Here is an 18,597-nt window from a genome sequence, read left to right as displayed (position 1 = left end):
CGGAGATTCTCAAAATGTTGCGTTTGACCCTCCTCCCTCCTAACTCTCAATCCTCGCTCTCTCACTCTCTCTGTCTCCACCTCTCACACAACTCCGCCACTTGCAAGCAGAAGCGAAGAGGGAAGCCAGAGCGCGAGGAGCAGCGGCGCCGGCTGCATCGGCAGCGGAGGAGGGCGGCGGAAAGGGCAATTGGGGAGCGATTCTACCAATCAAGGACGCTGCCGTTATATGTTCATGTGCGTGGATGCATGCGTGTGCGCAGGAGAGCAAGCGTGAGCCCCTGCTGCCGTGGTCACGCCGGCAGGAAAAAGTGCAGTCGAGGGGAGCGAAAGGGGGCGGCTTGGGGGCGGGTGAGGGCTCTGAGAGGACGGTGCATCACAGGACGCCGATGTGCATCGATGACGACAGACTCCAACGTGTGCCCGCCCGCCCGAACAACTTCTGTCATGGCGTAGCCGACCTACCGCCCAACGGCGGGCATGCAAGCGGCACATCTTTTTCCCTCTGCGCTGCACGACTGACTGAGGTGAGTCTCCTTGGGGGATTGTGAGCGGGTGAAGAATCCCCAAGACATAGTAGAGATCAGATCTGCGGTCGATGGAGTCGTGACATGGGTTCACTTTGCGCGTCTGTATTTCGTGACTGACTGGAGACCAGTCCCGAGTGTCAGATGCGGGACTTGACAGCTCTTTGCTGACAAGTCAAGAAGCAGAAAAACAAAGTGCAGAATAGATTCCGCTGATTTGTGGCAGAGAAAAAGTCTCGTCATCTTTTGAAGGTCAGGGTGAGGTGGGCAGGGTGATGACTTTGTTTTTTTTGAGCTTTGTGATGAAACGTCTGCTTTGTTCCTTGATGGACCTGCAACGTTGAGCTGCAATTGTTACACATGCTCCCAATGTCACCACCCGTGGACGCTTTAGATGGCCTCAAGGGGGAAATCCTCAAAGAGGACAAGCAGAGGCTCGCTTGGGGGTGTCTGTGTGTGTGGGGAGGAGGGTAAATAACAACCAGGGCAAAGCAAAGGCACCGAGGAAAAGTCAAGTAAATTCCGATCAGAAGCCTTTTCGGGAAAAACCATGTCAGAAACTTGGTAGGAGTTGCAAGGACGTCAACAAATCCCATTGAGTGCCTTCAACAGGTATGCAAATGAGCTCCTACCCCGGCGCCATTGCAGAGTTCCTCCTCTGATTTGAAGCATACAGCCAGAATGTGACTGGGATTTTGCACGTCCTTCAAACGCTGCTTCCGTTATCTCATCCTCAACCGCAGCATCAGAAAAAAAATGTTGAAGATGCTGCCTGGCAACAGCTCGGCGAGGCGACCGGCCGCAGGGACAACCGCCAGAAAGACAATCCCTTTAAAATCCGGCCGTTTCCAGCCACCTTTTAATCCTGAGGGGTATTAAACTGCCGTTAAACTCACAAAGGATTTTCCATAGGCTGATAGTGCCTCCGAGTTGACCTTTGCGGTCAATCACTACTGGCCGCTATGGCGGCGTGGGTCCATCAGTAACTGTAAAAACACACTTGGACGTGACAGCTGTCGAACTATCCTGAGTAAACCTGCAGCCCTTAACGCCTGGCGGAGTTAGTCTGCCATTAATCCCGACATTGCATTTCAGATCCGAGTAGGTATTTGCCTACTGTGATGCGAGTGCACTCACGGCCAACGATAAGGCGCTCTAAATTGACCACGCCTGGCCGTCAAGCATGACATGAGTGAGCTACTGGACCAAAAAACTGTTGAATTCTACGTAGTCACCATTTTATAGCTCGCAGACTGTGCCAATTAGCTTAGCGATTAGCTTTGAATATGCATAACGTCGTATTTCTGTCAATTTCGCCGTCAAATTTGAGCTTCAAGGAATGACAATTGGGTATTTCTATTGCAATCAAATTTAAAGCCGGCCGCCAGAAAGGCTTCAGAGGCGGATCCGAGTCTTTCAAAACACTCGTAACCATTTGTAATTATGAGATCAGAAATAAGCGGGGGGATGACAAAACAAGGCGAGATAAAGCAGGATTACAGGGAAGTTCCATCATGCCGCCGTCGCTCTGCTCTGCTCATTTGTTCAGGCAGGGCGGGAGAGTGGGAATTCCTTGGCGGATCCAGGCATCAAGGCCATGGTGTTTTTTGCTGGATTTTCTCTAGCTTTATCGCAGTAGCGATATGAATCAAAGTTACAAGCGGCCACCATCGGGTCCTCGCACCCCGAACGCCACGGAGGGGAGTTGCGGGAAAAATCCCATGTGATGAGGACGAGGCGATGAATCGCTTTAACAACCTTCATCACACCAAAGATGTTTTGGTCAAGCTTTGACCTCGGGGAGTTGAGTTAAGGGGAGGTTTTATCACGAATCACCAAAATACGGCAGGATGCTATGCTGTGAAGATTTTGATATGTGGTTCAAGTTGGGAGCAATCGAATAAAAAGTTGAAGGAGTTAGTTTTGCATAGTCCACTGAAATGGGCTCAGTTGAAGAGGAAAAAAATATTTAATCCTTTGACCTACCTTGTCTGGGAGGCTAATGTTACACCCCATCAAACAGGTGTCCCTCAAGGTTACGTTCCGGAACCTCTTTCATTTGGCATCATAATTAAATCGAATTGTTATTTTCATCCCTCGACGATTTCAAGTAAGTCTCCTCCCTCATTGACATGTGCAGCTACATTTGCCAGTGCTTAATTAATTCTAGGCTTTTTTTTTTTGCTACGCACACAACATGAATGGATTTTCCCTTTCGATGGAGCGCGAGATAAGACAAAATTAGTCGAGCGTAATAAAAAAAAGTGGCAAATATTCAGTCCCCTCAGGGTTGGAAATGCTGAGCACTGACATTTCAACCCTTTACGAGTTTACCCGCAGTGACGACTGTCACACGGAAAACCGCTGAGTCAGGTTTGAGGCTGACGGCTAGATCTGAATTCAAAGTGGGGCATGTTTATTTAGCATAGGCAGAAAAAACATTTGCATTACTGAGCAATGAATTGTTTTACTGCAGTAATCTGGATTTGTAATGAAACGTCGCTGACAAGCACCCCAGAAGTAGACACCCCCCAAACCTAATAAAGAAAAATTGGGCTAGTCTCAGAAGTCTCAGAAGAAGACGCTTGGCACGATGAATCATCCTGGTACTGCAAGAGGCCGACAGTCGAGGAGGTAGGGAGGCTCTCAAACATCAAAATCAAGATTTACAGAGCTCGCAAATGTCAAAAAAGGATCAAAGGCAAAAAAAGTAGCGCCCGATTTTGTCAGAGCGGGAGGCTTACTGACTCCATTCATGTTTAATTGTATTTTTTTTCCCCGGCGGGGTGACATTTCAAATTGTCCCTCATATCACCTAGAACGTCGCGCGTCGCTATTTGGAACGCCGGTGACCTCATTTCGGGAGCACGTTCAAAAGACACACTTTATGCCTGGAGATTGAAGGCGGCGTCACAGTAACGGGGAGCCTGCGGACGCGTGGCCTATGGCCAATAAGATGGTTCAGATAGTAAAATAAGATGCCCCGCCCGTAACTCCACCCTACATGCATAATTCAAGGATAATAGCCGTGGAGGTAACGCGACAGAGGGCGCAACGTTCCCTCTGCGTGGCTCGCAGGTAAATAAACAGAACGCTTTGAACGTTTTCTTCCTGTTGACAGAGCGCAACGTCAACGGAAGATAAGCTGAGGGGAAATAATTGCCCTGTCTGATTCAACATCTATATGAGATTGCAGACTGTTTGCTTGTCGTAAATCGGCAGGCGAGAAATTATACTCTGTTTGTGTCAGGAGTTAAGGAGCCTGCGGAATGCAAAATTCTTACCCTTTTCTCGGGTCGGATTTTGTTTTGCGCAGTGATGGCAGGGAAGAGTAAAACAAAATCTTGCCGATTTGCAAATTTGCACGGTTTACATCTGAGTTTTTGGTTTTGGTTTTGTTTTAATTTAAGAAAGGATCCGAGGGATATTTTGGACCATTCAACAAGTTATTAACGGCAGCGGTTTAGTAAGCAAGGCAAATACAAGGCTATTTGTGATCTTTGCCATAATTATGCAGGTTTGGATTGGATTGGATGAGCTTTTATTCGTCTGGCAGTGGAGAAATTGACATTTCACAGCAGCAAAGTGATAAAAACAAGAGGAAAGGAAGACGTAGAAAAACAAAATACAGGAGCTGTTGTAAAAACAGCCACTCTTGTGGCGCGAACTAGAAGTGAAAACAACAAAAAATATATAACAATGTGACAAGACAAAAGAGACAGACAGTCATTCCATCATAAGCACTTTCTGCACCCTCTTTGTTGCATAAAGCAGATCTAGATGAAAGAGGAGAGGATCAATTCATCCTTTTCAACAGTGGATCAGAGATGTAATGGTGGAATGTGTACGTCTGTTACAAGCTACATTTTGAAAACCAACACAAAGCAGTAGCATCCATTGACCAAAAGAGATTGTCTCACATCTCCTGTCCCATGTAAATCCGCTTCAATTCCAAGCTGCGACCGTTTCACATCCTTACAAATTTCCCCATTGTGGGCCGATTGAAGGTTTTCTGATTCAGATTCTCGCCAGTCTGGGCTGATGCTCCTTTGTTCTCCTTTATTCCCGTAACTTGAGTTTAAGTGGTCGTAATACACAAAGTGTTATGACTAAGCCCTCCCTATCTTTCTCCACGCCTCGTAGGAAACATGGTGAGCAAGGAGGGCGACAGATACATGCTCACCAACTCCGAATCGGACTCGGAGGCGGCGGTGGCGCCCTTACCCACCGCCTCGCTGGCTCTGCAAGTCAAGTATTCTCTGGACGCCAGTCGACAGGTGAGGAAACGGAACAAGGCCCTGCAAGTGCGTTTCAAAGATATCTGCGAGGCGCAAAACGAGCAGAGGGAGGCCGAGTTGGCCAAGGACGGGAATCCTCGATCTTACAAAGCGACGTACCGCAAGTACATGACCGTTCCGGCCCGACGAGCCATCCCCAACGTCACGCGCAGTACAGGGGTGCAAACGTCGCCTGATCTGAAGAAGCGCTACCAGACGTTCCCCTTTGAGCGCAAGAAAGGGCACGCGTTAAAGCACGTGGCGCCCGTGGAAACGTACAGAGGTCAGAATAACTGCTTTGTGGTGGAGGTGAAGCCGGAACCGCCGCCGTGTTTGGACGATGAGGCGGAAGAAGCGGCCCACGGGGGACGCAGAGTTTGGCGGACCAAAGCACTGCTCCATACAAATGAGCGCCACACGGCATCGGACGGCCCGTGCGGCAACGCGGACTACCAGCTTTGCAGCGTAGCATCCAAAACCAGTGTGGGATTACCGCCGGGAGAAAAGCGGCCGCTCCATCACGAGGAAACGTCGCAGTGCTCGCGAAAGCCGCCGGAAAGGGCCTGCAAGGTGACCGGGCCCATCGCGTGGAACTCCCTCACCCAAGTGGAGTGCTTGGATAGCCTGTCGCCACGGCACAAGCGGAAGAAAAGCCTCCAGCCTGACGGGCCGCAGAGCCAAAAGGGCGAGCCCCGGCGGGTGGCGGCGGGTGACAACGAGGCCTGTAAGCAAATTGTGCCTGTGAATCAAGATGGGCAAGTTCAAGCACAGCTTCAAGCCATGGAAAACCTCATCAGCTCCAGCCAGGAGACCATCAAGGTGCTTCTGGGGGTGATCCAAGAACTGGAAAAGGGGGAAGCCCACAGAGAGGGGTAAGTAGATCCCACCTGCACCTCCCACGTCAGTGGCATTAATCCAAAATTAAATCATTGAACGTTAACTACGTTTGATTCAATCTAGCCGTTAAAATTCAGGCAATTCTTTCCAAGCAATTGATGTCGCTATTGCAAGCCGAAAGTACGAGCGACGTCACGGTCAAGGAGGCGACGGCGCGTGCCGGCAGACCTCGGAAATCCACATTTGTGGCTCAATGGCGACCGAGTTTTTATAAAAGAAGGCAGATAGCATCGAGGCTGCTGGGAAATAGAGGACTGTTTATCAGAAAAGAGGCCAACAAAAGGGGGCAATTTGATGAGAGAATTGCGAGGCCCTGGGCAATCACATACTTTGAGGTGCGGAGTGGCGTACATATTGCTCATCTCAGGGAGCTCTTCATGTTTTTTTAGGGGGGAGAACTTTGTTTCGTCACCATTGATTTCCACGTGCAAAACATTCAGCAATGGCTTTTTGAATTTGCCATCGGTGAATACAAGACCAGCTCAAGTCCCCATGGCTGTTCCTGTCTAATAAGATTTACGTACATTCTTTTTAAAACCACCAGCACGGTGACCTTTTTAAAATGGTGGGAAAAAAAATACAAATCAGGGTGCTCAATATACGGCTAATGGTGCTTGTGCTTTCAGTCCCCCGCAAGGAAGACCTGCTCAACAACAGCGCTATTTTGTCTTATTAGCTTAGTGCGAGGTTGTTCTGTTCTCATTATATAGATATAAAAAATAACACAAATACGACATTCCCTAAATTGTGTGGGGGAAATGTGCCACCTCCGCCAACTTACAAGGAGGTCTCAATAAAATGTCGGTAATAATAACTCGAAGAAGAATGACAGCAGACTGTGTTACCATGACGACTTTGTAGAGTAAATGCTGGCTGATGAGTGGCTTTTATGTTCCGACGATGAGTTTGTACAGCGGAACGTGGTGTCGGTTAGCTTTTTTTTTTGGTCACTTTCCCCAAAATAAGGCATTCCCGATGACAAAACGAAAAAAAAAATCCACTTGAAACCAAAGGAGACAAAAGCGGTGCTGATGGCGAATCAGCAAATAATGGTTGGGCCAAGTCTGAAGATGGACCCTCGCCCAAGTGGCAATTAAAAAAAAATAAAAAACAAAATATGCAATATAACTTCTCTACTTGGTCGTGTCACCGGACAGGCAAAGACCCAAATATGTGTATACGAGCCATTAAAAAGCCATTTTTCCACAAATATATCGCCTTTAATTAATCCTCAAAAACCTTCTGCTCAATGGCGTGAAATACCACGTCGGCATCCACGCCGCCCCAATATATCTGCCAGAGCATATGGCGGGAAGTTGATTAGATAAGGAGCGTCGAATTTATGACGGGTGTTTAATTTTCCCTTTTTGACTGGTGCAGCACCATGGACAGCGAATGATTAGGAGACACGGTGATCTAAACGCGATCGCTAAAAATTTCATTGGAGGTGCTCATAAATCAGCAAGAGATGATGGCGGTCATCAAATATCAATGTCGAACAGGCCATTTAAGAGTTTGGAGATAGCTTCTCTCTCACTCACACACACAAAATAGAGGTAAAGCCCCTTCTGCAGTGCTCAAGATGGAATATTACGCGAGAGAAACATCCCATTAAAGCCACATAAAACCAGAGCTATCTTTGTAGCCAAGTATGAGCGGAGGGAGCAATATAAGTTCATTGTTGCCTGAGGAAGAATGGAGCTTGCGTTGTACTCAAAGGGGCTCGATTGCATTAAATATGTTCTTTGCGAAGACTAAAACGCAAGAAGTGGACTTGGGGATTGCAGTTTTTTTTTTAATTGAGGTGGTCGGCTTCGTTTTTTCGGTTATATCTTATATCTTGCTCTTCCAGAGACAGAAAACAAGACAAGACTGATTCAACAGCACTGTTAAAAGGTATCAAAATAGTAAATGTGGCTTGACATTTAGCCCCTCCACCTGACAAAGGACAATAATAAAAAGATGAAGTGACACCGTGGAAAAATAATTAGCTTTTGCGCCCTTCTGAATCAGGTGTAATTGTGGGTTAATGTTGTCAATATGGCTGGTCAGGCTTTGATTAAGCTAGCCTTTAGTGCAGAAGGGGTAGTCACCTCCACTCTCAATCAGCCAAGCGTGGTTAATGCCACTCTCTCGGACGCTCAGCACAGGGTGGGGCAGCGTGTCTCCCCGCTAATGAGAGGCGAGACATACGTCGACGAGAAAAACGGGAGCGGCTTAACAAGGCTTGTAATTATTACACACTTACTACTCTCATCTTTCCTTTCCCCCCCAGCAGGCTCTCCTATCGCACCGGACAGGACACGGCCAACTGCGACACATGCCGGAACAGCGCTTGCATTATTTACAGGTCAGTGGCGTGACCCCAGTTGGCAAAGATGCAAATGTGCCATCGTTATGCGAGATTTGCGTATATTAAGTTTCACATGAAAAAAAGAAAATCACGTACTTCCATGTAGGTGAACAAAATGTCATTTCAAAGCGTTGGCAAGGTAGTGTGACACGAGCCGGATGTCAAAAACAGAAAGAGAGCAGCGTGACAATTTTGGACAAGTCGGTGACACGGAAGCTCGCGAGGTGTCATTAAATGAGTCCCTAACACGTTTCATCTTATGATTTCAACCCGGGGAAGTCACGTTGAGTCTCCCTCCGGTGTTCTTACTCTTCATCTTTCTGCTCTGTCTGCTTGAGTAGAGACAGACCGAGGCTCTCTGGAGAACATTGCTAACCTTTACGGTGGGTATAAATGACAATTCCTCTTACAAACTTCAACAACTCAATACTGAGCGTTTGCGTACTTATACATGGCCGACGGGGACGCCCCAATTGATTTGGTAATGTGCGGCTTTTACGTCAAGTCATTACTCGAGATGTGTGTAAGCGCGATTCGATAATACGGCATTTTGCCAACAATAGCAAACTCTGATATGACTAAAAACAACAATAGACTTTTCCAGTGCAGAAGCAAGCTGACAAAAAGAATCATATTGCAGTAAATTGTATCGTCGCTGGGCTGAATCCGAACAAACTGGAACGCCTCGTTTCCAAATCGGATTGAATCTATAATGAAGTGACTCGCCGTGTATCGTAAGCGACAAACATAATCGGCAAACATAATGAAGCTGGAGCAAATCGAAGTAGGAGATACTCATATTTTAACGCCATTGGAGTATAACGGATCATATTTGCAGTCAATTGTTTTGCATCGTAAAAGGACCTCTTAGGATCGACTGGTACGATAACGACAATAAACTTTCCCCATCTGCGACAAGCTTACAAAATACTTGATTTTGCCTAATGACACGTGGAAACAACAGCACCACTCGGCCCCAAATGTAACCGCTTTTTAACTCATATGCTGCCATTTCTGAATGTATTTATTAGTAAATATTCTCTGGGTCCTGGAATTTGAGTAAAAATGACAAAAACCCTGGCACGGGAGTGGACACACTTTTGCACATGGTATGGCAGTGAATGAGTTAAAAGGTCCGCATTGAAACCAGCGTCAGTTTTGAAGAAAATGATCTCGATTGGACACAGACTCAAATATAGCAAAAGCACGGGGGATTAAACGGCAATCTAATTACCTCCGTCTCCATGAACGCTACCTCTCTGGAGGTGGAGGAACACAAGGAGGAGGAAAGCAGGTTCGGAAAAAAATGCCGTGACCGAAAACAAAGAGCGCGTGGGTCCAATTGCTGTCATATAGTCATTTGGTGAGCGGAGAAGTGGCGTCGTCCATGTTCATAAACGTGGGGACCCATATTACGCCTTGGTCTTTGGGCCAAGGCAATTCATGATGGCGAGAACACACTGAGAGAGGTGGTGGGGGCGGAACACACCCTTACACATAATCAATATGTCAAAAAGCAGAAAACCACGGCACCGCATCACAGTCCCGAGAACTTCAAGTAGAATACACAAACACAACCACCCTTGCCGGCCGGGTTCAATTCCCCCTAACCCCCATTATTATTTATTTTTGGGAAGATCCCTGAACCATATCGGCAGAATGCGTTATCGCCTTCAGGCAGCGCAGCCGACGGGAAGGAGTTCACGGGAATTCAGCACTTTTTCCACACACACACACAAACGTGTGCGGCTTTGAATCTGAAGTGGGCGAGAAGAAGAGGGATGAAAAGATTAGTGGCCTCTGTGGCATATCGTCGGGTGATGTAATACCTCAAGGTGTGGAAAGGGGAGGAGAAAAGGGGAAAGAGGAGACTGACCGGAACGTCAATGAGGCACATGAGAAGGTTTTGAGGCAAGGAACGGTCACGGAATTTCATCCCTGTCTCATTTCTTGAAAAAAAAAGTCGCCGTATTGGATTTTTTTGGCCATTCCAAACAACACCCCTTTGCTTTTGGTTGAATGTTCTCATGTAAACATTCCCTTTCGCAGATGAATCGTCTTAATGATCTCATTAGATGCATCCGATGTTTCTCTAATTACTCCGTGCGAGCGGTCAACTGCCGCAGCTAACAAATTGCTACCTGACACCAGTAAAACCCGCCACTGGATTAAATGCGATTCTATGCAAATGCGAGCAGGAGGCTTCGGATTATAAACGTAAATGGCCGCCAGCGAATTAATTACTATAAAAATACCAGTTTTTCCAAATGAGCTTAAATGGCTTTTTCTATCCGTGCGGGGGAAATAATAACTTGTAGCCACAGATGGTGAGCAACAACGGTCTCAACAGTATGATGAGCTTACTCCGAAGAGCAAGCAAAAGCCTATTATGGCGATCGTGTTGGCGTACGCGCGTGTGGGTACATGCAAGCGATCCCAGAAGAAAAAATGAAGGAAAACAGAAAAACGGCAGCAATGGATGAGAACATGCCCCCCGGATGCTTTGGCGCCGATGCAATTAAGGCTTTGTGAGCGATAAAAGGGCCACACGGAAATACTTTGGCGGCAATAGCCGCAAATCCTCATTAGCTTCTGACAAACACACCACGTCATTGATCGCAACAGACCCGACGCGTCGCGCTCATTTCAGCTGCGACTTCAAACTTTTTCCGCCTGCGTCGATAACCTTTCGCGGGCTGCGCTGAAAATACAAAGCGTGGGAGTAGGCCACTCTAAGTTACATGAGACTGGAGTTATCTGAGCATGAAATGGGGGCAGCTATACAAAATACAATACAATACATCCATATTGACTTATTTTGCGCTTTAACAACAACTGAAGCTGGAAGAAAGCACTAACATGGACAAAAGGCAAATGCTGCCCCTCGTGGAAGGGAAAAAAACATTGCCAGAGGTCTGACCAACGCTTTACGGGCACCCAAGTATGAAAAAAAAACAAAACCCAAACAAATTCGGGAATGGCACCGAATAAGTTAATCGTACTGGCTGGTGTGCGTAAGAATGTTTTAGGTGTTCATTATGCTGATGGTCGGTCAAGAAAATGATTGAAAATGCACAAGAAATGCTTGGATTCTAATGTTAAGTGGCACCTTGAAAAGCATATTCCCCCCTGGAAGCCCGAGAAAAGACACCCAATCACTCGGCTCTCCTGGCATCTGTTTAAGCCGCCGACATTTGGACCATCTGCATGCGACGAGCGTTGTTTGAAACGCCCGTGGAAGAAATGTGTTTTTTTTTTGGACAGGGAAGCGGGTTAAACCGATCTCAAACAATCCTTGGCTTTTCATTCCTTTTCTAATTAAAGATAAAAAGTGCTTAAACACAAAAGACAGATCTGTTTTTTTGTGATTTAAGGAGTCTTTTAAGGGGATGTTCCAGGTTAAAACTAATATATTTCGCCATGGACATTTTTAAGTTTGTTAAAATGGATTCCAGGTCACCCAGCCTCAAGTGGGAATAATCGCTATAGAAATTGGATGTTCCAAATGCACTCCCACTATCGATCTATGCATCCCGACATAAATTCTCCTCCCGTTCAAGCCTATCCGTTATACTGTAGATCTCCCATTAGCTTGTACAGTCACAAAGCTGCAAATTCGGACTAACTTTACCCTGATTGATTTCTACCCCTTCTGTAATTAAGTGATTGTGATTTATTGCCAATTACTGCAGTGGTCTCGACTTCGAGTTTAAAAAAGGCCTGAGTCGGGAAAGCGAGGGCAGATGCAAAATGCTGAGTGTAGCCTCACCACCGCAGGAAGTCATCCATTTTTGTTCACCGTGGACATTTTGGGAATCAATTTGACCATTTCCGGTGTAATCTGGTTGATCTGATTGCGTCCTGTTTTGCTTTCAGCGTGGAGCTGGATTTCAAGCAGCAGGAGGACAAACTGCAGCCTCTCATGAAAAGGCTCTGCCCGTCGGACGACGGCCACTTCCCCTCCTTGCCGTACCCCCACGAAGCCTTCACGTCCACACCCAAGCGCAAGTCCAAAGCCGAGTCCAAGAAGCACGCCCGATGGAGACTTTGGTTCATGTGAACCCGTCGTCGGGGGTGGAGAAGAGTCTGGCCTGCCACGCTTTCCTGCCTCAGGAGCTTTCACTTGGAGCCATTTTGGAAGCTATTGTTGTCAAAATTGGTGTGAAATCGCACCTGGGGGCTGCAGGGGTCACACTTTTGACAACATGTGATGAGCAGCTCCTTTCTAAGTTGCCATCTAGCGAAATCCTGGACGACATGGGCTTGCCACGCCATACCACAAAGCACAACAAACGCCGTTCAGGAAATACTTGTTCCTGCAAGTTCTGAGACTATTTTCACATGTGAAAGCGGTCGTCTCACAAGGAAAAAAAAGCTATGATCAATTTTATCCATCCGTAACATGTCACATTGACTTCTTGACTAACTTTGAAGGAGATGTAAATAGAAAAAAAAGTCTTGTTAAAAGAAACTTATTTTCTTAATTGCATTTTTGGACATCAAAAGACATTTTTATGTGTAGCTGTATTTAAAAAGGTTTTAGCGGAATATATTTACAGGAGGGGGTGTTCATATTTAATGCCACTAAGCTACGATCATCTTTTTAAAATAATATATGTATATTTTTGTTCCAGCCCTGAAAATAATGAACACCATTGAAGGTACAAGAACAACTCCATGCGATTGTATTGCCGCGGGAAACCGAGCCTGAACAGAATGTACAGTGTAGCCTCGCATTTTCGCAGGACTGAAGCTGCTGAAAAAGAAACAACTGCATTTGGGTCTATAAATCGTAACAAACAAAAACAGAAATCAACATTTAACAAATTACTTCGTTTTTTGCAGACAATTAACAATTTCTGTCCCTTGGGAGTTGGCTCCGCCCCAAAAATCAAAATACACGTGCTGTTACACTCAAAGATGAACATCCACTTTGCGACGGTGCTGGGCGAACATAAAAATATATGTTTACTGTCACCAAGGCATTTGCATTTCTTATAAATACCTTTTCTGACAGTCACGATATGATACATAACGTTGAATAGGGCTACTTTGATTTTACAAATAGGCATAACTAGGGAACAAAAAAAACATTGATAAATAGTATTGTAGAGTCAGAAACGCACATAAAAACAAAACCTAAAAAACACAGGAAGTAGTTTGTGCACAAAAAAGTGCCAGGATGATTTGACTCCAATTATACGTATGTTTTAACATTATGATTAGCACTTGAGAAAGAAACCTCGGTGTTTATCTGTATGTTGGGAAAAAAAGTGCAATTGATTAACTACGTGCAATACTGTGTATTTTATACTGTTGAATAATTTCATATGCAAACTATGAAAAATAAAAGCAGACACCTACAAAACTCAGAATTATTTGTCAATTCACACAAATGTGTTCATTCAACATCATTATGTATTTTTGGCTAATTAGGTGCCATTTTTTAAAACTTGCCAATTAAGCCTCCTGTTATTTAAAAACTCAAGTGATAACTATGCGATAACATTCTCTCCTCTGCTGTATTTTGTTCCAAGGGCTTACAAAAAAAGACACTCGGAGATTGAATGCGGGAGAGCAACTGATTAACATGCAGTGCCATTTCTCGCCCCGCTTCTTGGCTCTGCAGCACTGTGAGTTCAGTGGCAAAAGAGAAAAAGGCAGTGAGGCAAAGATCTGAAAACAGTAGTTTTCATTTTTTTGTGGGATGGGAGGTGGAGTGGGGGGATACGTGTGCTGTGAGAACGTGATAGTGCCTGCTGTCACGCAGCTAACAACAAACAGGATGTCAATCCGCAAAGGCCACGTATTGAAATAACAATAGCGTGAAGAATAAGCAACATTTAGTCATATGTAAGTTAACTACTCGCCCTTTGTATTAGACATGGCTTTGGCTAATGCAAAAAAAAAACCACAAATAGTTTGCAAAAGTGCAATATCCAGCGTGACGTCATCCAAAGGGCAGCGCGGGGAGTGGCCTTCGTGACGCCGCTTCATCTACATTCCGTTCGAGCGCCAGGAAAAAAAAAAATAAGGAGTGAGCGCAGGGAAGCGGAGTAGAACACCAATGCATAAATCTAAACGGGAAAGGACGCCACTCAGTGGGACAAGGTCATCGGCCGGGATGCTGTGACCGCTTACCGCCAAGCTCCTCCAGAAAAGAAATTAAAATCAAAATGGATGATTAAACGGCTTTGGAAACAGGTTTCAAAGGCCTCCTTTGATTTAAAAAGGGCATTTTAAAATCATTTTAGCAAGGCTGAAGGCCCACTTTCACACTTGTTTCAACAGCTAGATGTCACCCGGCGCGGCCTGTGTTTACCGGCGGCTATATTAGCATGCAAAGTGGCCGGGGGATGAAAAGCGGTTCATCTAAAGCGATGACATTACACATGCAGCCTTTTCTGTCCACACTCAATACGTCAGGGCGGTAGGTTTGGCTAAATTAACACACGCCACTTCATTGGGCTCTGAATGAAGCAGGAAATGAAATGAGCTGACAAACAATGGCGTTATCGCCTGAGGTTTGCACAACACAACACCCGGTAAGTCTTGGACGGCAATGAATCGGAGAGGAAAACTGGGAGAGGACACAGTAGAGGGAGTCCATGGCATTTTATGCGAAGCGATTGGCAAAACATGAGTCGCGATGCATTACAGCAAGAAAATAAACAACTTTAAGATTTGAATTGGCAGCAGTAAAAGGGGTTTCAGATAATACCCAAAAGGGCAAAAGGCAGTTGGGGCAGCTGCTATGAGTTATTTTTTAGCATTGATTCTTCAAATAAAAATTGATTTTGTCATTATGCTTGTCGTTGTATTTTAAGGGTGTCATAAAAGTATTGAGTGTCCTCAAAAAGTCCTCCATAAAAAGAACAAAAATGACAATTTCACATGGATGATCCGCTCTTGTCAACGTCCGATGACAAACTAACGAAGACGTCAGCGATTAGATATTTGTAGCCTACACAGAAGATGGATTAAAGTCATGCAAATGGCGCAAAGTATTTATAGTTTACACACGTTCCTTGCCAGGCATCGCCAATCGTCTACCGAGTCGGTGATCAGACATATGCAAGAAGATAAGACGCGCAACGGTCTGCTGCATAGATCGAAACCATTTTGAGTGAAATTATGAGTGAAAGGATTTAATTTTAGAGACTATCTGAAACCTCTAAAAGTGTCGTGTGTGCAATAAAAACTCACAATATGGGGGGAGTCTCGCCCCATGGAGATGACTGTCCTGTTGACGGTCCGAAGCAGCTTCTCCATGATGATCTGCACATGCCACTGGGTGGGGCCCTGCACACGGGTGAGCAACACATCAGCCCAAAAGTAACTCCTGCGCGTCATGTTTGCAATAAAAAGGTTGGCATTCCTCACCACGTCCTTCCTGTAGAGCACCTCCAGGATGTCGCTGAGAAGCTGGCAGCAGGCCTTGGGCTCCTCGCGTCTTTCCAGGTGGAACTTCAGCTGCTCCGTCATCAGAGGCAGGAGAATCTCACGGCAATCTGCGGAAAGCACAAAATAGTCGTTAATGATGATGAGCAGCACAGCGCGACATATGTCGACTGTTTTGTACCATGATGGGTAAAAAGATCACTGTGAACGATGTCGATCAGACAGTCCAGTTTCTGCTTCACCAGGCGACCCGGAGGAACCTTCAGGATGAACTCTGTGAACAGCGTGCTGTGGAAATGAAGGAAGAACAAATGTCATCGAGAGCCTACGATAACCAGAAATCACCCCAATTTCGATTCACGACAAAGCAACTAATCAAAATTCGGTAATATTTGGAGGGCGGGCGGTCAGACGCCAAATTGTGTGTTTTATTTACAACGAGTTGACTGCTGATTGACTGGAGTATTTATTTCCCTGGTTTGTGACTCCGGTGACCGCGAAGCAAATATTTGCAGAGTTTAATAAAGCTTTTTTTTGGCTCGAGACGCGCTGACGGCACATTGGAGTGGAAAGCCACGGCTGACTGAATCAATGTGATATTTGGGTGACAAATTGGGGAATGTCTTCTCATCAGTATGTTATTTGTTACCTTAGTTCCTTTGGATCAAACACCAGCTTGACGTCATTGACAATCGTTGGAATGTACCTGAGTGCGGCACCCTGGACACAAACAACCACAACTGTTGCTCAAAAATGTCATCAGAATAAAAAAAAATGTCCATTCGGATTCAATTGGCTCTATTCAAGATGGCCTCCGCAGTTTTGTTTTAATGGCAAACGCGATTTACATTTTAATTTGCAACGGCTGAAAAGAAGAAAGCGATATGAAATGAGATAAATACCTTGAGGAGCAGCTAAAGGGCAAAAAAGCCAAGAGGAGCACCAGTTCACAGGGACAGTCAAGGTTGAGAGGAAATGACACAGAGACACAAGAAATAAAACAAATAGTATGAAGTGATGAAAAGTACATTGAGGAAGTCTGGACTGCGCATACTGTCAAGCATATCACAGTCCTTACACACTAAGATTAAATAGAAAAGACAGTCATAGAAAGCATAGAGAAGAATGAAAGAGGGGGAGGGGGAAGAAGGTACACAAATACCTTCACCATGCCCGTATTCTCCGAGTTGCTGTTCATCATGTAGTTGAAGGAGGTGAAGAGGTGCCTCAGAGACTCCATGAAGTCGGCTTCTCCTTTGTTCTCATAAAGCCTGCCAGGGGGGGGTGCATGGCGGACATTTTATGTCATGTTTGCATTTTTCCTTTTTTATGCACAAAACGAAGGCCCAGTTATCACGTACTGATTAAACAGGACCCGCGAGCGCACAATGAACTTGAAGATATACTCCAGGGCCTTCATAGCCTTCAACAACTGCTCCGTCAGCTTCTCTGCATTGTCCACGTAGTTTTTCAGAACCTTGGTCAGCTTCCTGCACCAAACACACATGGCGTGTCATCAGTGCATCGCTCCCCTCGTGACGACCTTTCAACTCACGTGTAGGCCAGCGTGGCGCTGAAATGCTTGCGGATGTACGTCTCCAGAACCGGGTTGAAGTGCTGGAATTTGCGATCGGCGATCAGTCCGATGATGAACACCTGAAGGATGACACGTTATTAAATTCTACTGCAGCAACAACTTAGTTTCAAAATAATAATTTTCTTAGTCACACACATCACGCCCATTTAGTCAGACTAGATGGGCCTGAATGATGACTCGTTCTATATACCTCGCTTCGCAATGGCCGAGATTGAAGACTAAATTCGACTTAAGTGACAAAATTCTTCAGCTTCTCACTCACCAAGGCGTCAAAGACGAGCGTGTCAAAGGTGTCGCTGTCCGAGTTCTCCATCATGATATTGAAGAGAGCATCCAGCGTGTCTTGCAGGAACTGAAAATGACACAATGTGCCACAATGTATCCACAAGCCCACTTTGAAAGCTTTGAGCTGTACTTTGAAGACCCCACCCTGGCTTGGAACCTAAATTCAAACCCTGAAAACCTTATTTTGAAATCCAAACCTGAGTTTGGAACCATAACTTTGATTTCCTCACCCTTATCTGAAGCCATGTGTTTAATTTCAACAAAAAGAACGCTGCTATCGTTGCTACTTTCTTTCCTTTTTTTTTTACTGCAAATCCATCTGGTGACGCATAAAAATGATGAATCAAATCAGGGCCGTGTTTGTCTGTCGTATGGGGGCAGACGAGTGAGATTCTGAAATATTTACTAATATGAAAAGCGCCGCTAATACAAATAACACTCACGCAGAAGGCGCCACGTCACACTAACACATGCTTTTCTGTGGCACCTAATTAACATGAAGGGAAAAAATGTTTTTTTTTTGGTGCCTCAATTTGAAAAACAAACTTTTGATTCGGTCTATTCTGCAGGTAGCGCCCATTCCCGACCTTGACCACTTCGCCGCCCTCCACTTTCATGAGCTGTCGGAGGTTCTGCTGCAACAGGCTGGTGTTGGAGCGCCATTTCAACAAGCCGAGTAGGTCCACTGGGGGGGAAAAAAGCAAGACAAAAGGATTTATTCATTAAAGTCAACATATGCTCTCGGAATGAAATAACTAGCATAAAAGGGTGACCTTGCCGCGGAGCAATTGAAACAGAAAATCCTCGGCATTAACGTGTGAATATTTACTTAACCGCGCCAGAGGCCGCACTGCACTGATTTAATTTCCAATGAACCAAAACGCAGAGCCTTCTGTTTTAAACATGCTCTATTCTTGATAATGGATCGGGAATTTTACATAATTATTATGTCGTTTTTGGTTACATGAACTTTGTAGATTTTTTTTTCTGCACTCACATTTGCGTCTGTAAGAACACATGCTGAGTGGAGAAGTTAAGATAGGTAGAAGGTTGTGTGTGTCACTCACCATTCTGCGTGAGCTTTGTGGAGCACACCAAAGTGGAGATCTGGAAGGAATCCTTGCTGACGGTACAGTTTCCCAGGTTGTGGGTGCTCTTGTTCGTGCTGGAGTATCCTTTCTCCTCAAGTTCTACCTTGGTGGCGGGCAAGTTCAAATACAAGGACGAGTCCTCCAAACGCTTGGCTTCGGCCTGCGCGGTT

At 45.6% G+C, this 18,597-nt stretch overlaps 2 protein-coding genes across 4 annotated transcripts in view; one reads left to right on the top strand and one right to left on the bottom strand.

Moving 5' to 3' along the window:
* dock1 (dedicator of cytokinesis 1) overlaps positions 1-18,597 on the bottom strand; it is a 42,827-nt gene that overhangs the window by 14,141 nt on the left and 10,089 nt on the right. For both annotated transcript variants that reach the window (XM_089014837.1, XM_089014838.1), the window contains exons 18-27: positions 18,404-18,587; positions 17,924-18,021; positions 17,314-17,403; positions 17,010-17,110; positions 16,816-16,944; positions 16,617-16,725; positions 16,104-16,174; positions 15,636-15,742; positions 15,437-15,564; positions 15,260-15,355 (exon numbers count right to left, since the gene is read on the bottom strand). In XM_089014837.1, coding sequence (XP_088870963.1) covers positions 15,260-15,355; positions 15,437-15,564; positions 15,636-15,742; positions 16,104-16,174; positions 16,617-16,725; positions 16,816-16,944; positions 17,010-17,110; positions 17,314-17,403; positions 17,924-18,021; positions 18,404-18,587 — 1,113 coding nt within the window. The remainder of the gene's footprint in view (positions 1-15,259; positions 15,356-15,436; positions 15,565-15,635; positions 15,743-16,103; positions 16,175-16,616; positions 16,726-16,815; positions 16,945-17,009; positions 17,111-17,313; positions 17,404-17,923; positions 18,022-18,403; positions 18,588-18,597) is intronic.
* Positions 133-13,887, top strand: insyn2a (inhibitory synaptic factor 2A). 2 transcript variants are annotated; one of them, XM_089014844.1, is made up of 4 exons: positions 133-526; positions 4,670-5,675; positions 7,979-8,050; positions 11,930-13,887. In XM_089014844.1, the coding sequence occupies exons 2-4, from the start codon at positions 4,675-4,677 to the stop codon at positions 12,111-12,113; spliced, it is 1,257 nt and encodes a 418-aa protein (XP_088870970.1). In that variant the 5' UTR covers positions 133-526; positions 4,670-4,674; the 3' UTR covers positions 12,114-13,887. The 2 variants fall into 2 exon arrangements, with proteins under 2 accessions (XP_088870970.1, XP_088870969.1); XM_089014843.1 differs by having other exon boundaries at positions 7,976-8,050; positions 11,930-13,886.

This window comes from Hippocampus bargibanti, linkage group LG15 (assembly GCF_051943395.1).
Source record: "Hippocampus bargibanti isolate YZ-2025 linkage group LG15, ASM5194339v1, whole genome shotgun sequence".
Taxonomy (NCBI): Eukaryota; Metazoa; Chordata; class Actinopteri; order Syngnathiformes; family Syngnathidae; genus Hippocampus; species Hippocampus bargibanti.
The sequence above is the reverse complement of the archived record's forward strand: the minus strand, read 5'-3'. Positions and strand labels throughout refer to the sequence as shown.

Excerpts from the sequence above, each read along its gene's own strand:
- insyn2a (XM_089014843.1), top strand. The coding sequence starts at position 4,675 with ATGGTGAGCAAGGAGGGCGACAGATACATGCTCACCAACTCCGAATCG. Across the intron at positions 5,676-7,975 it reads GGGGAAGCCCACAGAGAGGG|CAGGCTCTCCTATCGCACCG; the intron begins GTAAGTAGATCC and ends TTTCCCCCCCAG. Across the intron at positions 8,051-11,929 it reads AGCGCTTGCATTATTTACAG|CGTGGAGCTGGATTTCAAGC; the intron begins GTCAGTGGCGTG and ends TTTTGCTTTCAG.